The following is a 13517-nucleotide window of genomic DNA, read 5'->3' as shown; positions in this document are numbered from 1 at the left end:
AAAGAAGAAAAAGGATCAGGCAAGACTAAGACACATCTTTTCAAAATTCCTGCATTACAGGTATATTGAGTGGCAACACAAATATTACAAAGTTATTATTTAGCTCTTTATTAACTGAGCAAGAGATCTGTATGGGAGAATCTTGACCAAGGTCATGAGTACGGACCGAATGCCGTGAGCTCTGTACACACAGCAGAGGTCCAGATTCTCCCATAAAGACTGACTATAAAAGCTCAGTTAATGAGATATTTATTACATGCAAACAAGAAAAATTTAATTTGTTTAATGTGACTGGTTTGTACTAGCTGACATTTTCCTTAGCTACCAAACGGCAATGACCTGAACTTAACTTTGCCAAAGTTTTTTCTTCTTCTTTGCTTTTTTTTTTTTGCTCGCCAGGCTTTTTGGAACTTCCATAGAAGAAATTAGTCAATATTTTTGTATTTTGGTTTGCAACTTTTCCATCACAACATGTAACCAAACTAGATGCTAGATCTAGATGGAAAAATGTAGACTGCGGTCAATATTGAGTTCAGCCAGTCAAATTCTGTACTTCCGAGTCCTTGTGAGACACAGCCATATAATAATGCTTGTTTTAACCTAAAAAGTAAATTCGTTCACAAAGAAATTAACTTTGTTTCAGTATCAAAGTTATTGAAAATAAAAATAATAGCTGACATATTTACAGTCAAACTCACAAAACCATGAACACCTAAAACATGTCTGGAATGCGTATTGTGTTATAACCAATCATGAGCGTGATCTTTAACCACAGAAACCACAGAAACAGATGAGTTTCCATCAGTCATGGAACAAATTTGTTTCATTTCAAAAGGTCTCAAAATAAATCCTCTATTTCAGTTATATATACAAGAAATTAGATAATTTCTGTTACAGGCTATTTAAACAGTAGCAAAGAGGGTTTGGGATATTTTTAACGTGAAAAAAACTACCTTCACAAACCAAGGTGCTGGGCCAATGCGACTGGTGGTCATTGAATCACTCAAGCAGAAACGATCCAAATCAGTGCTTTCATTATTTTGTTTCATTATTGATAATGCCGAAAAGTGATGAGTGACATTGATGAAAATGGTCTTCCATTATATTTTGCAATATATGAATCAATTGCAAATTTCTTTGGGAAGGAACAGCAGAAAATTGAGATGTTTGCTGTTTGCCACAACTAATTCCAAAATTAGCAGACATTTGCATTTATCATCGTCAATCTTTCCAGGATGTTTAGATCACCAAATCACTGGGCCCAAGGGATTGTAATTATTTGCTAAAATAAATTTAGTTTCTAGTTTAACCAAAGGTGATACCAAGGGTAGCGAAACCACCAAAATTGTAAATTTTTATTCATCCCTAATTATACCCGTGTCAAATAAACTGTTGCTTCACTTGAGTAACCGTATGCATTGGTGGGATTCTTGTTTTCCAAAATCCCTCAAACTTAGTACTGGATGTGGTTTTCGATACAAAGGGATAGCAATTAGTAGACCTTCAGTACCATATAAAGACAGAAGGTGTATCTTGGGACATAGCAAAAACCAAAACTATATTTATAGTTCTGCGACTAATGCAATGCATCCATTCTCTGTGGTTTCTGTGGTTGAAGATCTTGCTCATGATTGGTTATAACACAATAAACATTCCAGATAAATTTAAGGTGTTCACAGTTTTGTGAGTTTGGCAGTAAGGCCTTTGGCATTACCTTTGGACTTCTTCGATCATGAATGGAAATCTCAGAATCAGTGTGCCGTATACATGTAATAATATTCAAGAACTTTAATGAGAGGGTGAACAGTACTGGAAGACTACTAGCACCCCATCATTCCGTAGTTAGTGAATCTTTACCTTCAATCGAAGGTAAAGATGTTGCAGGGCTGCCATTAAGCTTATTGAGGGAGGGAGGCTCAAGTTATTATGGGTGAACCTGCGAGAGTCTTCAGTTTGCGGTCATCCTTACTACAGTTGGATTTAAGAGCCAGTTGCTTGCTTCTAATTGTAGCCCTGAGTTAAATCTTGGATCAGTAATGCAGACAGTGTTATTTTTTTTTCCTGCCTTATTGTATTTATTTGTTGTATTATGTCTACCATTTAGCATTCAGAATCTCAATAAAGATGCTTCGACAGACCCAAGCTTTAAAACTTACACTGAACCCACAGCCACACCCTTTGGGCACACAGTGGATAGTGACACCTATAGTGAGGGTGAAGGCTCAACATGTGACTATGCAGTTCCAGGCACAACGGTGGACTCTGCTAAGGAGGGCACTGATTTGTTTGCACCACTAATCCTAGAGGACGATTCACAAGAAGAGCCTGTTCTACCTCAGGTAGTCATAACTGGTTTCACAAGAAAATTAAAAAGTTGAACACCAGGCTCGAGTTGTTAAAAGGATGGATAATGCTATCCTCTGGATAAAATTGAAAATCACTATCCTGTGGATAGTGTAGTTTGTTGTGCCTACACCTATCCACTGAACAGTGATTTATCCACTGGGTAGCATTGTCCAACTTTGTGAACAACTAGTCCCAGGTGCTTAACTTTAAACTGCTCTTTTTGCCCAAAAATTGAAAATGGCAAGTGCGAGTTTCATTCAAGCACCTGCAGTTTGCATGATTGACATTCTGAGAATTTCCATCTACCTTTGAATGATGTACCTGTTATCTCTTGATATCACACAAGTGAATGGTATTAAAGAATAGATATTTATTTTATGCTAAAAAGAGCAAATTAAAAAATTTGGAAAATAAGTTGGTGATTGATCATTTTGGCCCTGGAAAAATATAATGTCTGAAGTTGAAAATTCAATTCACAATAATTGTGATTGCCTCTTAACTTAATTTCAGCCCAGTATTAACATTCAAATGAATTCAAATGCTGCAAAAATATGTTCACTTCATGGCTGACTTAACCAATCAGATCGAATGATTCAGTTCATGTCAGCTGCATGCAGATCACAAAGTGTAAACTATTCATTACTTGTTCATTACTAATTGTTGTTTTTTTCATGTGTACAGTTCGAGCTGCATACCCATCACTGTGTATGGGTGTGCTAATTAATTTATTATGAAAATTGGAGTTTTTACAAAGGTGTAATGGTTCGATTTTATTTTCTTCAGCTTCAACAGGACTCTTCCTTTCAGCACAATGTTCTGTGGCAGTTTGAAGACATTCAAATGCTTGTTGGATCCAACCTTCCAATATTTGGAGGAGGCAAATACCCTGCTGTCAGCCTAAGGCTCAGGTAAATTTACTTGTCAGTGACGTCTTGTGCAATGAACTATCATGAATGCCTAATTAGCTTTATAGTGGTATACCAACTATTTGAACCCTGGATTTATTCGAACCTGCCACTTATTTGAAGAATTTTTTTGCTCCCTTTACATAAAAGTTAAGAGACATAGATCTACCCTTTTTTTTTCAAACTGCTTCTTTTTTCAAACCAATTTCTGTTCTGCTAGCTAGGTAATTCACAAAATTGGAACTGCTCATTACTTCTCTCTTATAAGATCTGCTTCTAATACAAGATTTTCTTTAACATTTCTGGCAGGAAGGCAACTGGTTTCAGGCAGGCAAAACATTTTGAACTAAACTTCTTTTTAAAAGAACCTTCCTGTAGATTTCTAAACCAGGCAGGCAAAATCATCCTCACAGCTGGTCAATTTGCCCAGTGCCTTGCCCCTCTGGTGTAAACCTTTCTAATGAAGCTGTCCTCCCCCCCTTCCCAGATGCTTTTAAAGTCATCTGCCCACCATGTGCATGTGATATAATTATTGTTATTTCTAGATACAGGATTGAACTGGTGGAAAGAAGATAAAATCAGTGGCTTACTGCTATACTCAGTGCTCATTATGTTGGTCATTTTTTAGGGAGTGTGGCAATCCTATCAATGTACTGACAGGGTTAGATTACTGGCTCGATAACTTGATGTGTAATGTTCCAGAGGTCGCTATGTGCTATCACTTGGATGGGATTGTGCAAGTAAGTTGTCTTAGAAAAATATGGTTTCTAATGGGGAGAGCCAGGCAGGACAATATTTGGCTCAGGAGCTGCAACATGACTGCAGAAAGATTACAGCATCTCACAGTATTGTTTGCTTTAGGATGCCATCAGCAGGGCTGCATGGTGGTGTGGTGAAAATTGGTCAATTACCACATTGGTGTCTCTATGTCAAGCCAAGTGGTCCAGAGTGCCGGAGCTTATTCCAGTTTCCATGGCATGAAATGCCTAGGAGTATTTCTATCCCCCCCACCCCCCTCCCCCGCTGGATGGGCTGCTAATCCATCGAGAGAGGCTTTGCGAGCGTAGTGTCGTGCCCAAGAACACAACGCAATGAGAGCAGGGAGCCGTTTCTTGAAGGTCCGAAAAGTTTTTGCACCCGGAAAGTTGTAGCAAAATCTCCAAACCTGATGATTACAGCGCCATTTTATTCACATATTCGTAACATCAAAAGAGTTCCTTTTTAAACAAGAAGTTTCATGCGTGTACACCTCTCAGATTTTAGATACAGAGAAATTAAAAATGGCTTTACGGACCCGAAAAGTGTCCGGGGCCGTCTTTCGAGAAATGGGCCCCAGACCACTTGATCCAGTTTCCAGGGTGCTAAGCACTAGGTCACCGTGCCTCCCACACATTGGTATCTGGTGGAAAGTAAAATCTACACTCAGTGCAAAGTGGCCCATGCCACCAGTGAGAGCCTATCCTGGTTTCTGTATTGTTTATGACCCCTGAGTAGGATACTTGTCCGTCGCAGCTTACTCTCTAGCATTTTGTTTGCTGGTAGATTCTGGTAATTACGCACCCCAACAAAGAGAGGAACTATAATTGGTGTTTGGTACTATTTCCTATTTGTCAAGTGTGACAAGTTGTTTCAGATCAGCATTATTTTCTCACATTAGAGTAATTTAATACGTTGGTTTTTTCATTCTGCAGTATTATGATCTTTACAAAACAGAGGAATTGCCAAACTTGGAAGGAAGCAATTTCTCTCCAAAGGTTAAGTCATTTGCTATCAACTTTCTACAATGTAAAATGTCGTTAACGTCTGTAAGTTCCACATACAATGGTAGCACGCTCTGGGACTACCTAGTTAATATGACGACTTTGTTAATACGACCTTCATAAAAGATCAGTCAAAATGGTCGTCAGAGCACTGAGAGGATGTTGTAATGTTTGTTTTAAAGTATTGATGTTCATCCATCACTGATAATCAATCATTGTCTTAACTGTGGGTTGTTGTGGTCTTTCTACTATAGGTCATCAAGGATGTAGCGCAAAATATCTTGTCTTTCATGAAGTCAAATTGTACTCGTGAAGGTCACACCTACTGGCTGTTTAAAGGTATGGTACCTTTTTAATGTTTGTTTCATTTGGCGGATCAAGTTCAGGTTTCGGCCAGTCTTTAGTATAAGAAGTAGCATTTGCCTTCCTGAGGTATAGCCTAAAAAGACGATTGGCGAGCAGAGCAACCCCAGCCCGACCTGGTATGTGTTCCCAGGCTACGCGAGGGAAGTTTCCAACTAGGACTTTTTCCAATCAAAACATTATTTATAACCCCAGCATGACGTCATGAGGATGGCGTCATGTTGCTTAGCAACTTCAGTTCAAAAACTTACAGGATTAGTCAGTTCTTGTTTACCTTTTTTGTCATTTTGGGTGACCATCCGCTTAATTTATTTTTATTTTTATTAATTATGCAAGTTAAAGAGCAAAAACATGTATATGACTTATGTTGTTACTGTTGTTGTTGTTGTTGATATGTCAAGGCTGATCAGCTTCAAACTATTCCACGTAAAAGTTCTGTTGAAAAATGGATAGGCTGCACTCAAATCATGGGTTTAAAGTAGTTACATAAACGCATGTTTTCCTTGTTTACTTCCTTGAAAGCGTGAAGTTTGATTTAAGTTTGGATGTAATACTTGAAAGAGTTATATTAAATTGAGTACTCATTACTCTCTACAGCAACTGACAGTGACGTCATAAAGTTGTATGATTTGACCTCAATCTGTCAACAGGTATGGCTTGTACTGTATGAGGACTTTAGGCCCGGTCCACCCTACGCCGGGGAAATTTGAAAACGCAGCTTTATTGGTACGCTTAGGTCTACCGTCCACACTAATCCGGCACAAAAACGGAGCATTTCGATAACGCTCTTCAAACCGCAGGAATTTGAAAAACGCCGACTGTGTGTTTTAGTGTGGACGGAAAACATTTTGAAAAAAGAGCTTTTCGAAAACGATGACATCACGATAATCACGTGATTTCTCTTCCCGAGTTTTCGTCAAACACAAAACCAAAATGGCCGGTGATTGTTGCGTTGTCAAATTTCTCTGGCTTAGTTTGGACGGGGCCTTAGATGGCGGAGCTATATGAATTTTATCTTTGATTGGCAAAGTAACTGAAGAGATAAAGAAGAATACCATTTTTGGCACAAGGTCACTACTTAACTTTAATGGTATTATCAAACCTTTCTCTTTATCATGTTGTATCAACACGTATCTATAAACTACATGTAAGTGGAAATAAAGTACACCTACAAAGAGTTTATCACCTAAGTTTTTATCTTGTTGACTATGGCAAACAGGAATTCCAATCTCATTCAATTAAGAAAAAGTAACGAGCTTCTCACTTGAATTGTTGATGACATGTGCGATGTCTATATTTTTAACTATTTGAAGTAGTTGATTCATCTTGTGTAGCCGTCCAGGTATTTAGTCCTGACATCAAGTCTGTATGTTGTTAGTTACGTTTTCGTCATGTATCTGTTTACTTTCATATTGCGCAGAGGACGGACGACAAGACAGAGAACTTATTTACCGTGCCTGTGGCTATGCTGTTTTACCGGTCTGTATATCGCATTTTAACATTAAACTATTCCAGCTATTCAGCGTTAAAAGTATAGCACTAAAATTAAGTCAGAGTGCTGCCGGAGAACGCTACTGACTATTCCTGAAAAGTGTCAAGCTATCAAGCTGCAATTTCTTTACAAGTGTTTTAAATACTTAGGTTCCTCGGCAAAGAAAATTACTGGCCCTTGCTCGTTAAATATGGTGTTTCAGATATCGCTACGTTTTAGAATCGCATCAGTTATAACCTGGCAAATGGGCCCGAGGGGGGGATGGTAGGGGGAGGGTAAAATGCCTAGTTCTTCATGAGTCTCTACGTAGCTTAGTTACGAGTGTGCCCGACTGGTATCTGAGAAGTCATGGGTTCGAATCCTGTCATGTACTCGGATTTTTTTCTTTGTCGCACGCTCAAGAAATGATGAATATTGCATCTTTTGCCTATGGTGATGTTATGTGCAAGTTCATGTTGTTGTTGGCACTTTCTCGTTCTTGCCCTGCCCTGAAGGGGCTCCTCCTCATCTTCAAAAAGCAATTAACCTAGCAATTGAAAAGCAATTCATTTAATTATTGTTTTACTGTTTTTTTTGTTTTTGTTTTTCTTTAATTTATCAATTGATACGTCCCCACCAGGGTTGCAAAGAACATGATGAACCAGTCACCACTGAGAGTGGGGTAAGTCACTAAGTTACTCTGTTAGTTCTATTGCGGCGTTACTGTGTTGACGTACCGGGGGGGTGTTAGTTAACATTTGGCCTGGACACTCAGAGGTGAAAAAAACCTGTCTTAGGGACACTTGATATCCAAATTTATAATCCTTTAGTTGGTTTGCTCTTGCTGCAACACTTATCAGTAATTCTGACACGTGAAAAATTTATTCAAACACTTTTGCAAACATGTTTCTTTTCAATTTTGTTACTTCTTTGTTGTTGCTTTTTTTACTTTGGTAAACTTTTACTTTTATGCATTACAATATGACTTAATTTATGGTGACATAGCCTCTTTTAAGAACTTGTCTAAAATGAGGTAAAATATCAGAAAAGCCTGAAACAGATTTTAAGAAATGGTGTTTGTGGTAGACAAAGTTGGTAACATCTGCGTTTGAGCCGAGTGGCCCATCAAGCCGGCGCTTGTCTCCCGTTATCGATCAGGAATATTTCTAATCTCCCCTGGATGGGATGCTAGTCCATCGGCGTAGGGTTACCCCTGAGCATCAAATTCGCCGGTACCCTGGGTGGAGTGAGACACTGTTTGTCTTGCCCAAGAACAGAACACAAAGACACCAGCCAGGGCGCCATCTCGGACCGCTCGATCTGGAGACCAGCGGACCAACCATGAAGCCAGCACGCCTCCTAAAGTGGACAAAGTGGACTGAGGTTTCAGTGTTTAGTGGAAAGCGTCATAGTTTGTTTGACTAAGAAATAAAGAAATGAAAATCTCTACTTTAGGCTTTCGTTTAAAGTGGTACTATGATCAAATTTTCCCCCCTTGATTTTTTAGGTGTATCACATAGAATTCCATGAAAGAATAAAAACGCCGTTTACGGTTTGCAAATGTCCGCATTAGTTCCGGAGATATTTAAGTTTCAAAAATGTGTAAAATATGCAAATGAGATGACTGATAATGTCATGCACTCAACCCAAGTTTATATCAAGTATATAAATAGAGCTATCTTGGTCAATTTGCAGCGCAGACCATTGAAACTTGGTAGGCTGATAGTTCTACAGGATACACACCTACGGCTATATAAAATTCTGTTCCCATGGCAACTCACTCTTTTCCAGTCCCCACCCACTTGATTTCAATATGTTAGTGATTTTCAGCTCGCAAAACATTAAACGAGGCCGCAAACTTGAGCTAACATATTTATATGCTTGCTGGATCATGCATATGAGGTACAATTTGTAAATATCAAAATGGAACACCAAAGGTGGCCAGAAAGGCCTTTAATATTGGGGAGGTCTGGAACCCAGTATGTTGCCATGGTAACCAAACTGTTAAGCTCATATTGTGGAGCACATTTAGTAGAATCTTACTGCAAAGAATCAAACATTTCTGATCCAAATTGGCTGAGATATCTTTTTTCATCATATTTGATCGAAATTTGGTTGAGTGTATGACGTCATCACTGGGCTAATTTACATATTTTAAAAACTTGAATATTTCTGGAGTGAAAAGAGATATTTGAATGTAGTAAACAGCATTTTTCTTCTCACAAAGGCTACCTTGTTTTATGTTTTAAAATGGCTGCGATAGGATAGATGCGAATTTCGTCCCAGTACCACTAAAGTTAATTTTCTTGCTTTGTATTTCAGGGAACAAGGGACAGCCCGTCAGTTACTCAATAACTGCCTCCTACTTCTTGACAATGAGAAATTCCCAGAGGTAATCCTCTTTACCATCCTCGTTGTCTTTGTTCTTAGAAATGATCAGAAGTTGAAACTTAAAAATGATAAACCTTGCATAGTAGAGTGAGCATTGGGTTGTCATCATACAAACTCTCCCCCTTTTCACTTTTGTTCGTCCACTTGCTGTACATTCAGTTCTTTCTAACGGACATCTTTATAAAGAGGACATGAAGCAGGAGGCTCGTCGTCAATATTTCTGAAAAAATTCCGAGAATTTCTGGCGGAGAGCAAATGGAACAATTTTCTGGAAAATCCGTGGGAAGCCTTTTTGTGGACTGCCTCCAGAAGTACCCCTCCTTCCGTTCGGGTCGGAACGTCGAATTTCTTTACCATTTCCTCAATTTAGCAGTTCCATCCCGAGAGAACGTTAACGGGAAACCGAATTGTAAATGGTAAGCGCCACCTCTTTCGGTTGGTTTGCTGATTTTGAAAAAACCCTTGCCATTATTCAACGGTCATTCCAACCGGTTCTTTCCGGAAAATAATCATCAGCTCACCCTCCGTTAAATCAAGACGTCAGGGCCTCGTTTTCAGCATGTCGCTGACCAGTTGTGGGAGTCATGATAGTTCTGTGGTGGGTCAGAGACTTCTATGTTCGCGCGTTCGACTCTCTTCCTAACCGAACTGAGACTTCTGAAGCTGCACCCGAGAATTCATTCTGGTGACGTAACTCTATAGAGATTCGTGTAGTCTCGGTTTGGTGTTTGTTTGCTTACCAAGATCAGTCGAAATCGCAACCGTTTCCAGACCCCAGGAACGAAGTTGTTAAAACCGATAAACATATAACCAATCACAGATCAATCACGGATCCCTGTAGAGCAAATTGCTGTGGACTTTATTATGATACTGCATATGCAGTAACTGATACTGCCCACGGTGGCCAAGGATTTATTATCGTTTTCTTTTTTCTTCTTTATGCCAGATTTTTACGTCGGCAAGCTACTTGTTGTCTGACCTATATTCACCTGACGATGTACACGCGCTGCCTGCCATAAACCCAACTGATCAACAACAGGCGGATGACAACGAAGAACCGGCCCACGAGAAGAATTCCTCTGGTGATTTTGCTGATGAAAATCAAGCAGATACTGCGATGGCTTCAAAGGTACCTGGTATTCAGATCTTTCGTCCTGTTGGTTTTACTGTGGTGTTTGAATTGAGCCAGCAACTTAGACATTTCTTTAAATTAGTTCTTGGGTTTGCCAGTTCAGTCAAAACGAAACAAGGACTCGCTAAAACACACAAGCCAGTTTTTACTTGGACAGGAAACTAAGGTTTTACAGAAACACTACGCTCGACATAGTCCGCCTGTAACACGTACTACACTAAACCCACAAAAATGGTTAACTTCTGTCGGTAATGACCACTTCCAAGTCTAATGTTCCTTCTGAGGTGTGGTGCAGAACTTTTTTATTTCCTTTATATCAAACTCATTTTGGGACGAAAGTTTCTCGAAACGAGACGGAAATAGTCAACCAGGGATTGCTTTTGGTGGTTTACGTTATATTCAGTGTGATATACACCAAGTAAGTTCCTTTCAAATCTTGGCATCTGCTGTTTTCCTGTCTGCATTCCTCCCTCCTGGTCCATTTTATTATCCTTGTACAGTTGCAGATCAGACCCAGTAGTCTATGGTTCTTCTGAATTCAGAAATCTTACTTGCCACCACATGCAATTCCACCTCTATCTAATCAATACAAAAATATTTTGCTTTGCAAAGTTGATATCTTTCTAAACATGTTTTCCTTATAGTCGCTTGACGTAACAAAGTTGTCAGCGCCTGTGACGCAGCAGGATGATTGGATTAAGGTTAGAAACTGTGATTTTGACAAGTATGGAGGATTCTAGCATTAAAGCAGACACCTCTGTGAAGCGGACGCAGACACCAGTATTGAGCCATTTTGTTGCACAAAACCTGCATTAAGCGGACGCTTCAAGGGCTTTTTACTCCTAAAAGCTCAGCTTAGACTCCTTTAACATTGTTCAGCGATGTCGTTTTAAAGCTAAGTAGATTATTTCAGATTGATGCATTGACTGACTGGATATTGTGCTATGAATAGTGTTTGATCTTACACTGTGTTACACTGTGTTTCAGAAGGGTTAATAATTAACTATTATTGCTGAACCTGTCTAGAGCGGACACCCTGCATTAAGCGGACACTTGTGAGGGTCCCAAGGGTGTCCGCTTAATACAGGTTTCACTGTAGCTGTTACTGGTTTTTTTTTCCCTAAACAATTTGTCTTCTCCTCTGATTAGGTTTCCAAGCCATTACCAAGCAATGTGGAAGAGCGATGTAAGGTGGCTCTATCGCATATCGTTAAGGCAAGTTCTGGTTCAGTTCTATTTGATCTATTGTGCTCTTATCTGCGTAAAACCAGCATAATGAAATATCGATCTCTTGAAGACAAGCGAACATAATCGCATTCTCTGAGCCCAGACACCTATGAAAACAGTATCGTAATTTTGTAGCAGTTATATTTGTGCGCACATAATTTAATTACCCATAAGCACTCAATCGGATGATCTTGTGGGTTGGCTGTAGCTGCATATTCAATCGCTTTTATCAAGTTCCTTTGCTTAGCACGTTACAAATCTTTTCTGTTCTTTCTTGAGGGGGTCTCGCGTGTCACTTTTCTTTCTTTTTTTATGGCCAAAAAATGCCAGTTTTCGTAGTAAAGGAAAGTCGTTAGGTCGGTGGTCGATGTTGGTGTTGTAAAGATCTGGTCATGTCCTTAGCCATCGCTGGTTTTGCAGTCTTTGTTTTTGTATTGTAATGTTGAAATCTATACTCCCGAAATTACGGTACGTGACCTACGAATGACCCACAGGTCCAGTATTTTAGCCCTTTTTACTTTAAACTGTCGTTGAGACAATCCATGTCATGTTCTTCTCTTCTTTCCTCATAACAGGGCCTTTCGTGTGTCAAGAAGCATTTAACAGAAGGTACCTCTCAAGAGGAAGTCCTAAACTTAAGCGCAAAGAGCAGCTCCTCCACAGAATGCCCCTCCTCGCCTCCCCAGTCCCCGGCTGCCAGAATCGATGGCGAAGCATCTAGCCACAGTCCACCGCAAGCAGTTGTTGCTACATTTGCAAAGCACCTTCATCCGTACAAGAGAAAGAAGTCACCGCTGGTCCTTGTACGGCCGGCCCGTTGGCAAGAGAAGACCGCTGGGTTACTGTTCTACAAAGCAGCGGCAGTGTATCACTCGTTAGCTTGCACATTCAATTCGAACGGAAAGTTTGGCCGCGGCTTAAAGAACTGTAAACTTGCATTCAAGTGCCTCGAGGCATCACAGATCTTTAGGGTGGAATCTGACGTTAAGAAAGGTAATAAGCTGGATTTATTGTACTCTGACCATGTTCTTTGCTTTCGACAAAAATACACAGAAAATGGAGAACGGTTTCCTTTTTACTTTTTGAACACCCAGTTTTCAAGCCTCTATCCATTGTTCTCAATTAGCGTTTTTTCTTACAAGTGCCCTGGTTCAAGTTGTCGCACTACCAGGTGGCGGGTATTATCTTTTCTGATAAATTAACAGAGATACGTCGTTACACAGTGTTTCATGTTACACCAACCCTATTTGATGGTTTAACGTACAAGTAGATATTTTGGGAGGTGTCTTATTTTTTCGAGCATGAGAAGGCAAAATGGGAGAACAGCGTGTATTAGATGTTCAACCATCAGTATTATTCGACCGCTTAATTTTTCTTTTATTTTAGTGCCTTTTTCGCTTAAGTCATTTTCGGCCAATCTTCGTAAGACCTTTAGATTTTCCGATACCTTTCAACCAATAAGAAAACAGTATGAACACGTGCCGAACTCCGGTCAGCATGACGTTATAAGTTAACTTCCTGTTTCCTAGCAACCTCTGATATTGTCAAAAACTGCGTACCCGTAGCCTTACCAACCATCCAGATTTTTAATTTGATCTCGGCTGAATGGCGCAGTTTTATTTCATCAACTTTTTCATCCAGGCGACCAGCTGTTGATCTCTGTGCTGTTTGTGTGTGGGGACTCGTACCTAATGTTGTCTAAGTGTCAGGGGAATTTAGCTGTTCATCAAGAAGATTATCAGTTTCAATCCGAAGAAGACGCGTTCATTTCTGAAACAGTTGAGGAGTGCATTGCTGGTCAAGGGGAGCATTCTTCCAGCGTCAAGTTTGTGTCTGAGGTGGAGAAAAATTTGCTTAAGAGGTGAAAAAACTGATCTCGCTTTTTTAGCGTTTGTATTGTGCTGTCATGTTTGTCATGAACA

The 13517-nt window shown here is 39.7% G+C and overlaps 1 protein-coding gene across 1 annotated transcript in view; it reads left to right on the top strand.

Moving 5' to 3' along the window:
• Positions 1-13517, top strand: part of LOC145478246 (erythroid differentiation-related factor 1-like) — a 32972-nt gene that overhangs the window by 14609 nt on the left and 4846 nt on the right. Inside the window, exons 8-22 of the mRNA XM_081456192.1 lie at positions 1-60; positions 2105-2339; positions 3130-3254; positions 3880-3991; positions 4943-5005; positions 5266-5350; positions 5972-6024; positions 6795-6853; positions 7486-7527; positions 9168-9237; positions 10183-10365; positions 11013-11069; positions 11518-11583; positions 12171-12588; positions 13237-13456. The exon at positions 1-60 is cut by the window's left edge and continues 20 nt beyond it. Of these exons, the coding sequence (XP_081312318.1) occupies positions 1-60; positions 2105-2339; positions 3130-3254; positions 3880-3991; positions 4943-5005; positions 5266-5350; positions 5972-6024; positions 6795-6853; positions 7486-7527; positions 9168-9237; positions 10183-10365; positions 11013-11069; positions 11518-11583; positions 12171-12588; positions 13237-13456 (1848 nt within the window). The remainder of the gene's footprint in view (positions 61-2104; positions 2340-3129; positions 3255-3879; positions 3992-4942; positions 5006-5265; positions 5351-5971; positions 6025-6794; positions 6854-7485; positions 7528-9167; positions 9238-10182; positions 10366-11012; positions 11070-11517; positions 11584-12170; positions 12589-13236; positions 13457-13517) is intronic.

This window comes from Orbicella franksi, chromosome 2, assembly GCF_964199315.1.
Source record: "Orbicella franksi chromosome 2, jaOrbFran1.1, whole genome shotgun sequence".
NCBI classification, from domain to species: domain Eukaryota; kingdom Metazoa; phylum Cnidaria; class Anthozoa; order Scleractinia; family Merulinidae; genus Orbicella; species Orbicella franksi.
Note: the sequence above shows the minus strand (reverse complement) of the source record. Positions and strands in the feature narration are given on the sequence as shown.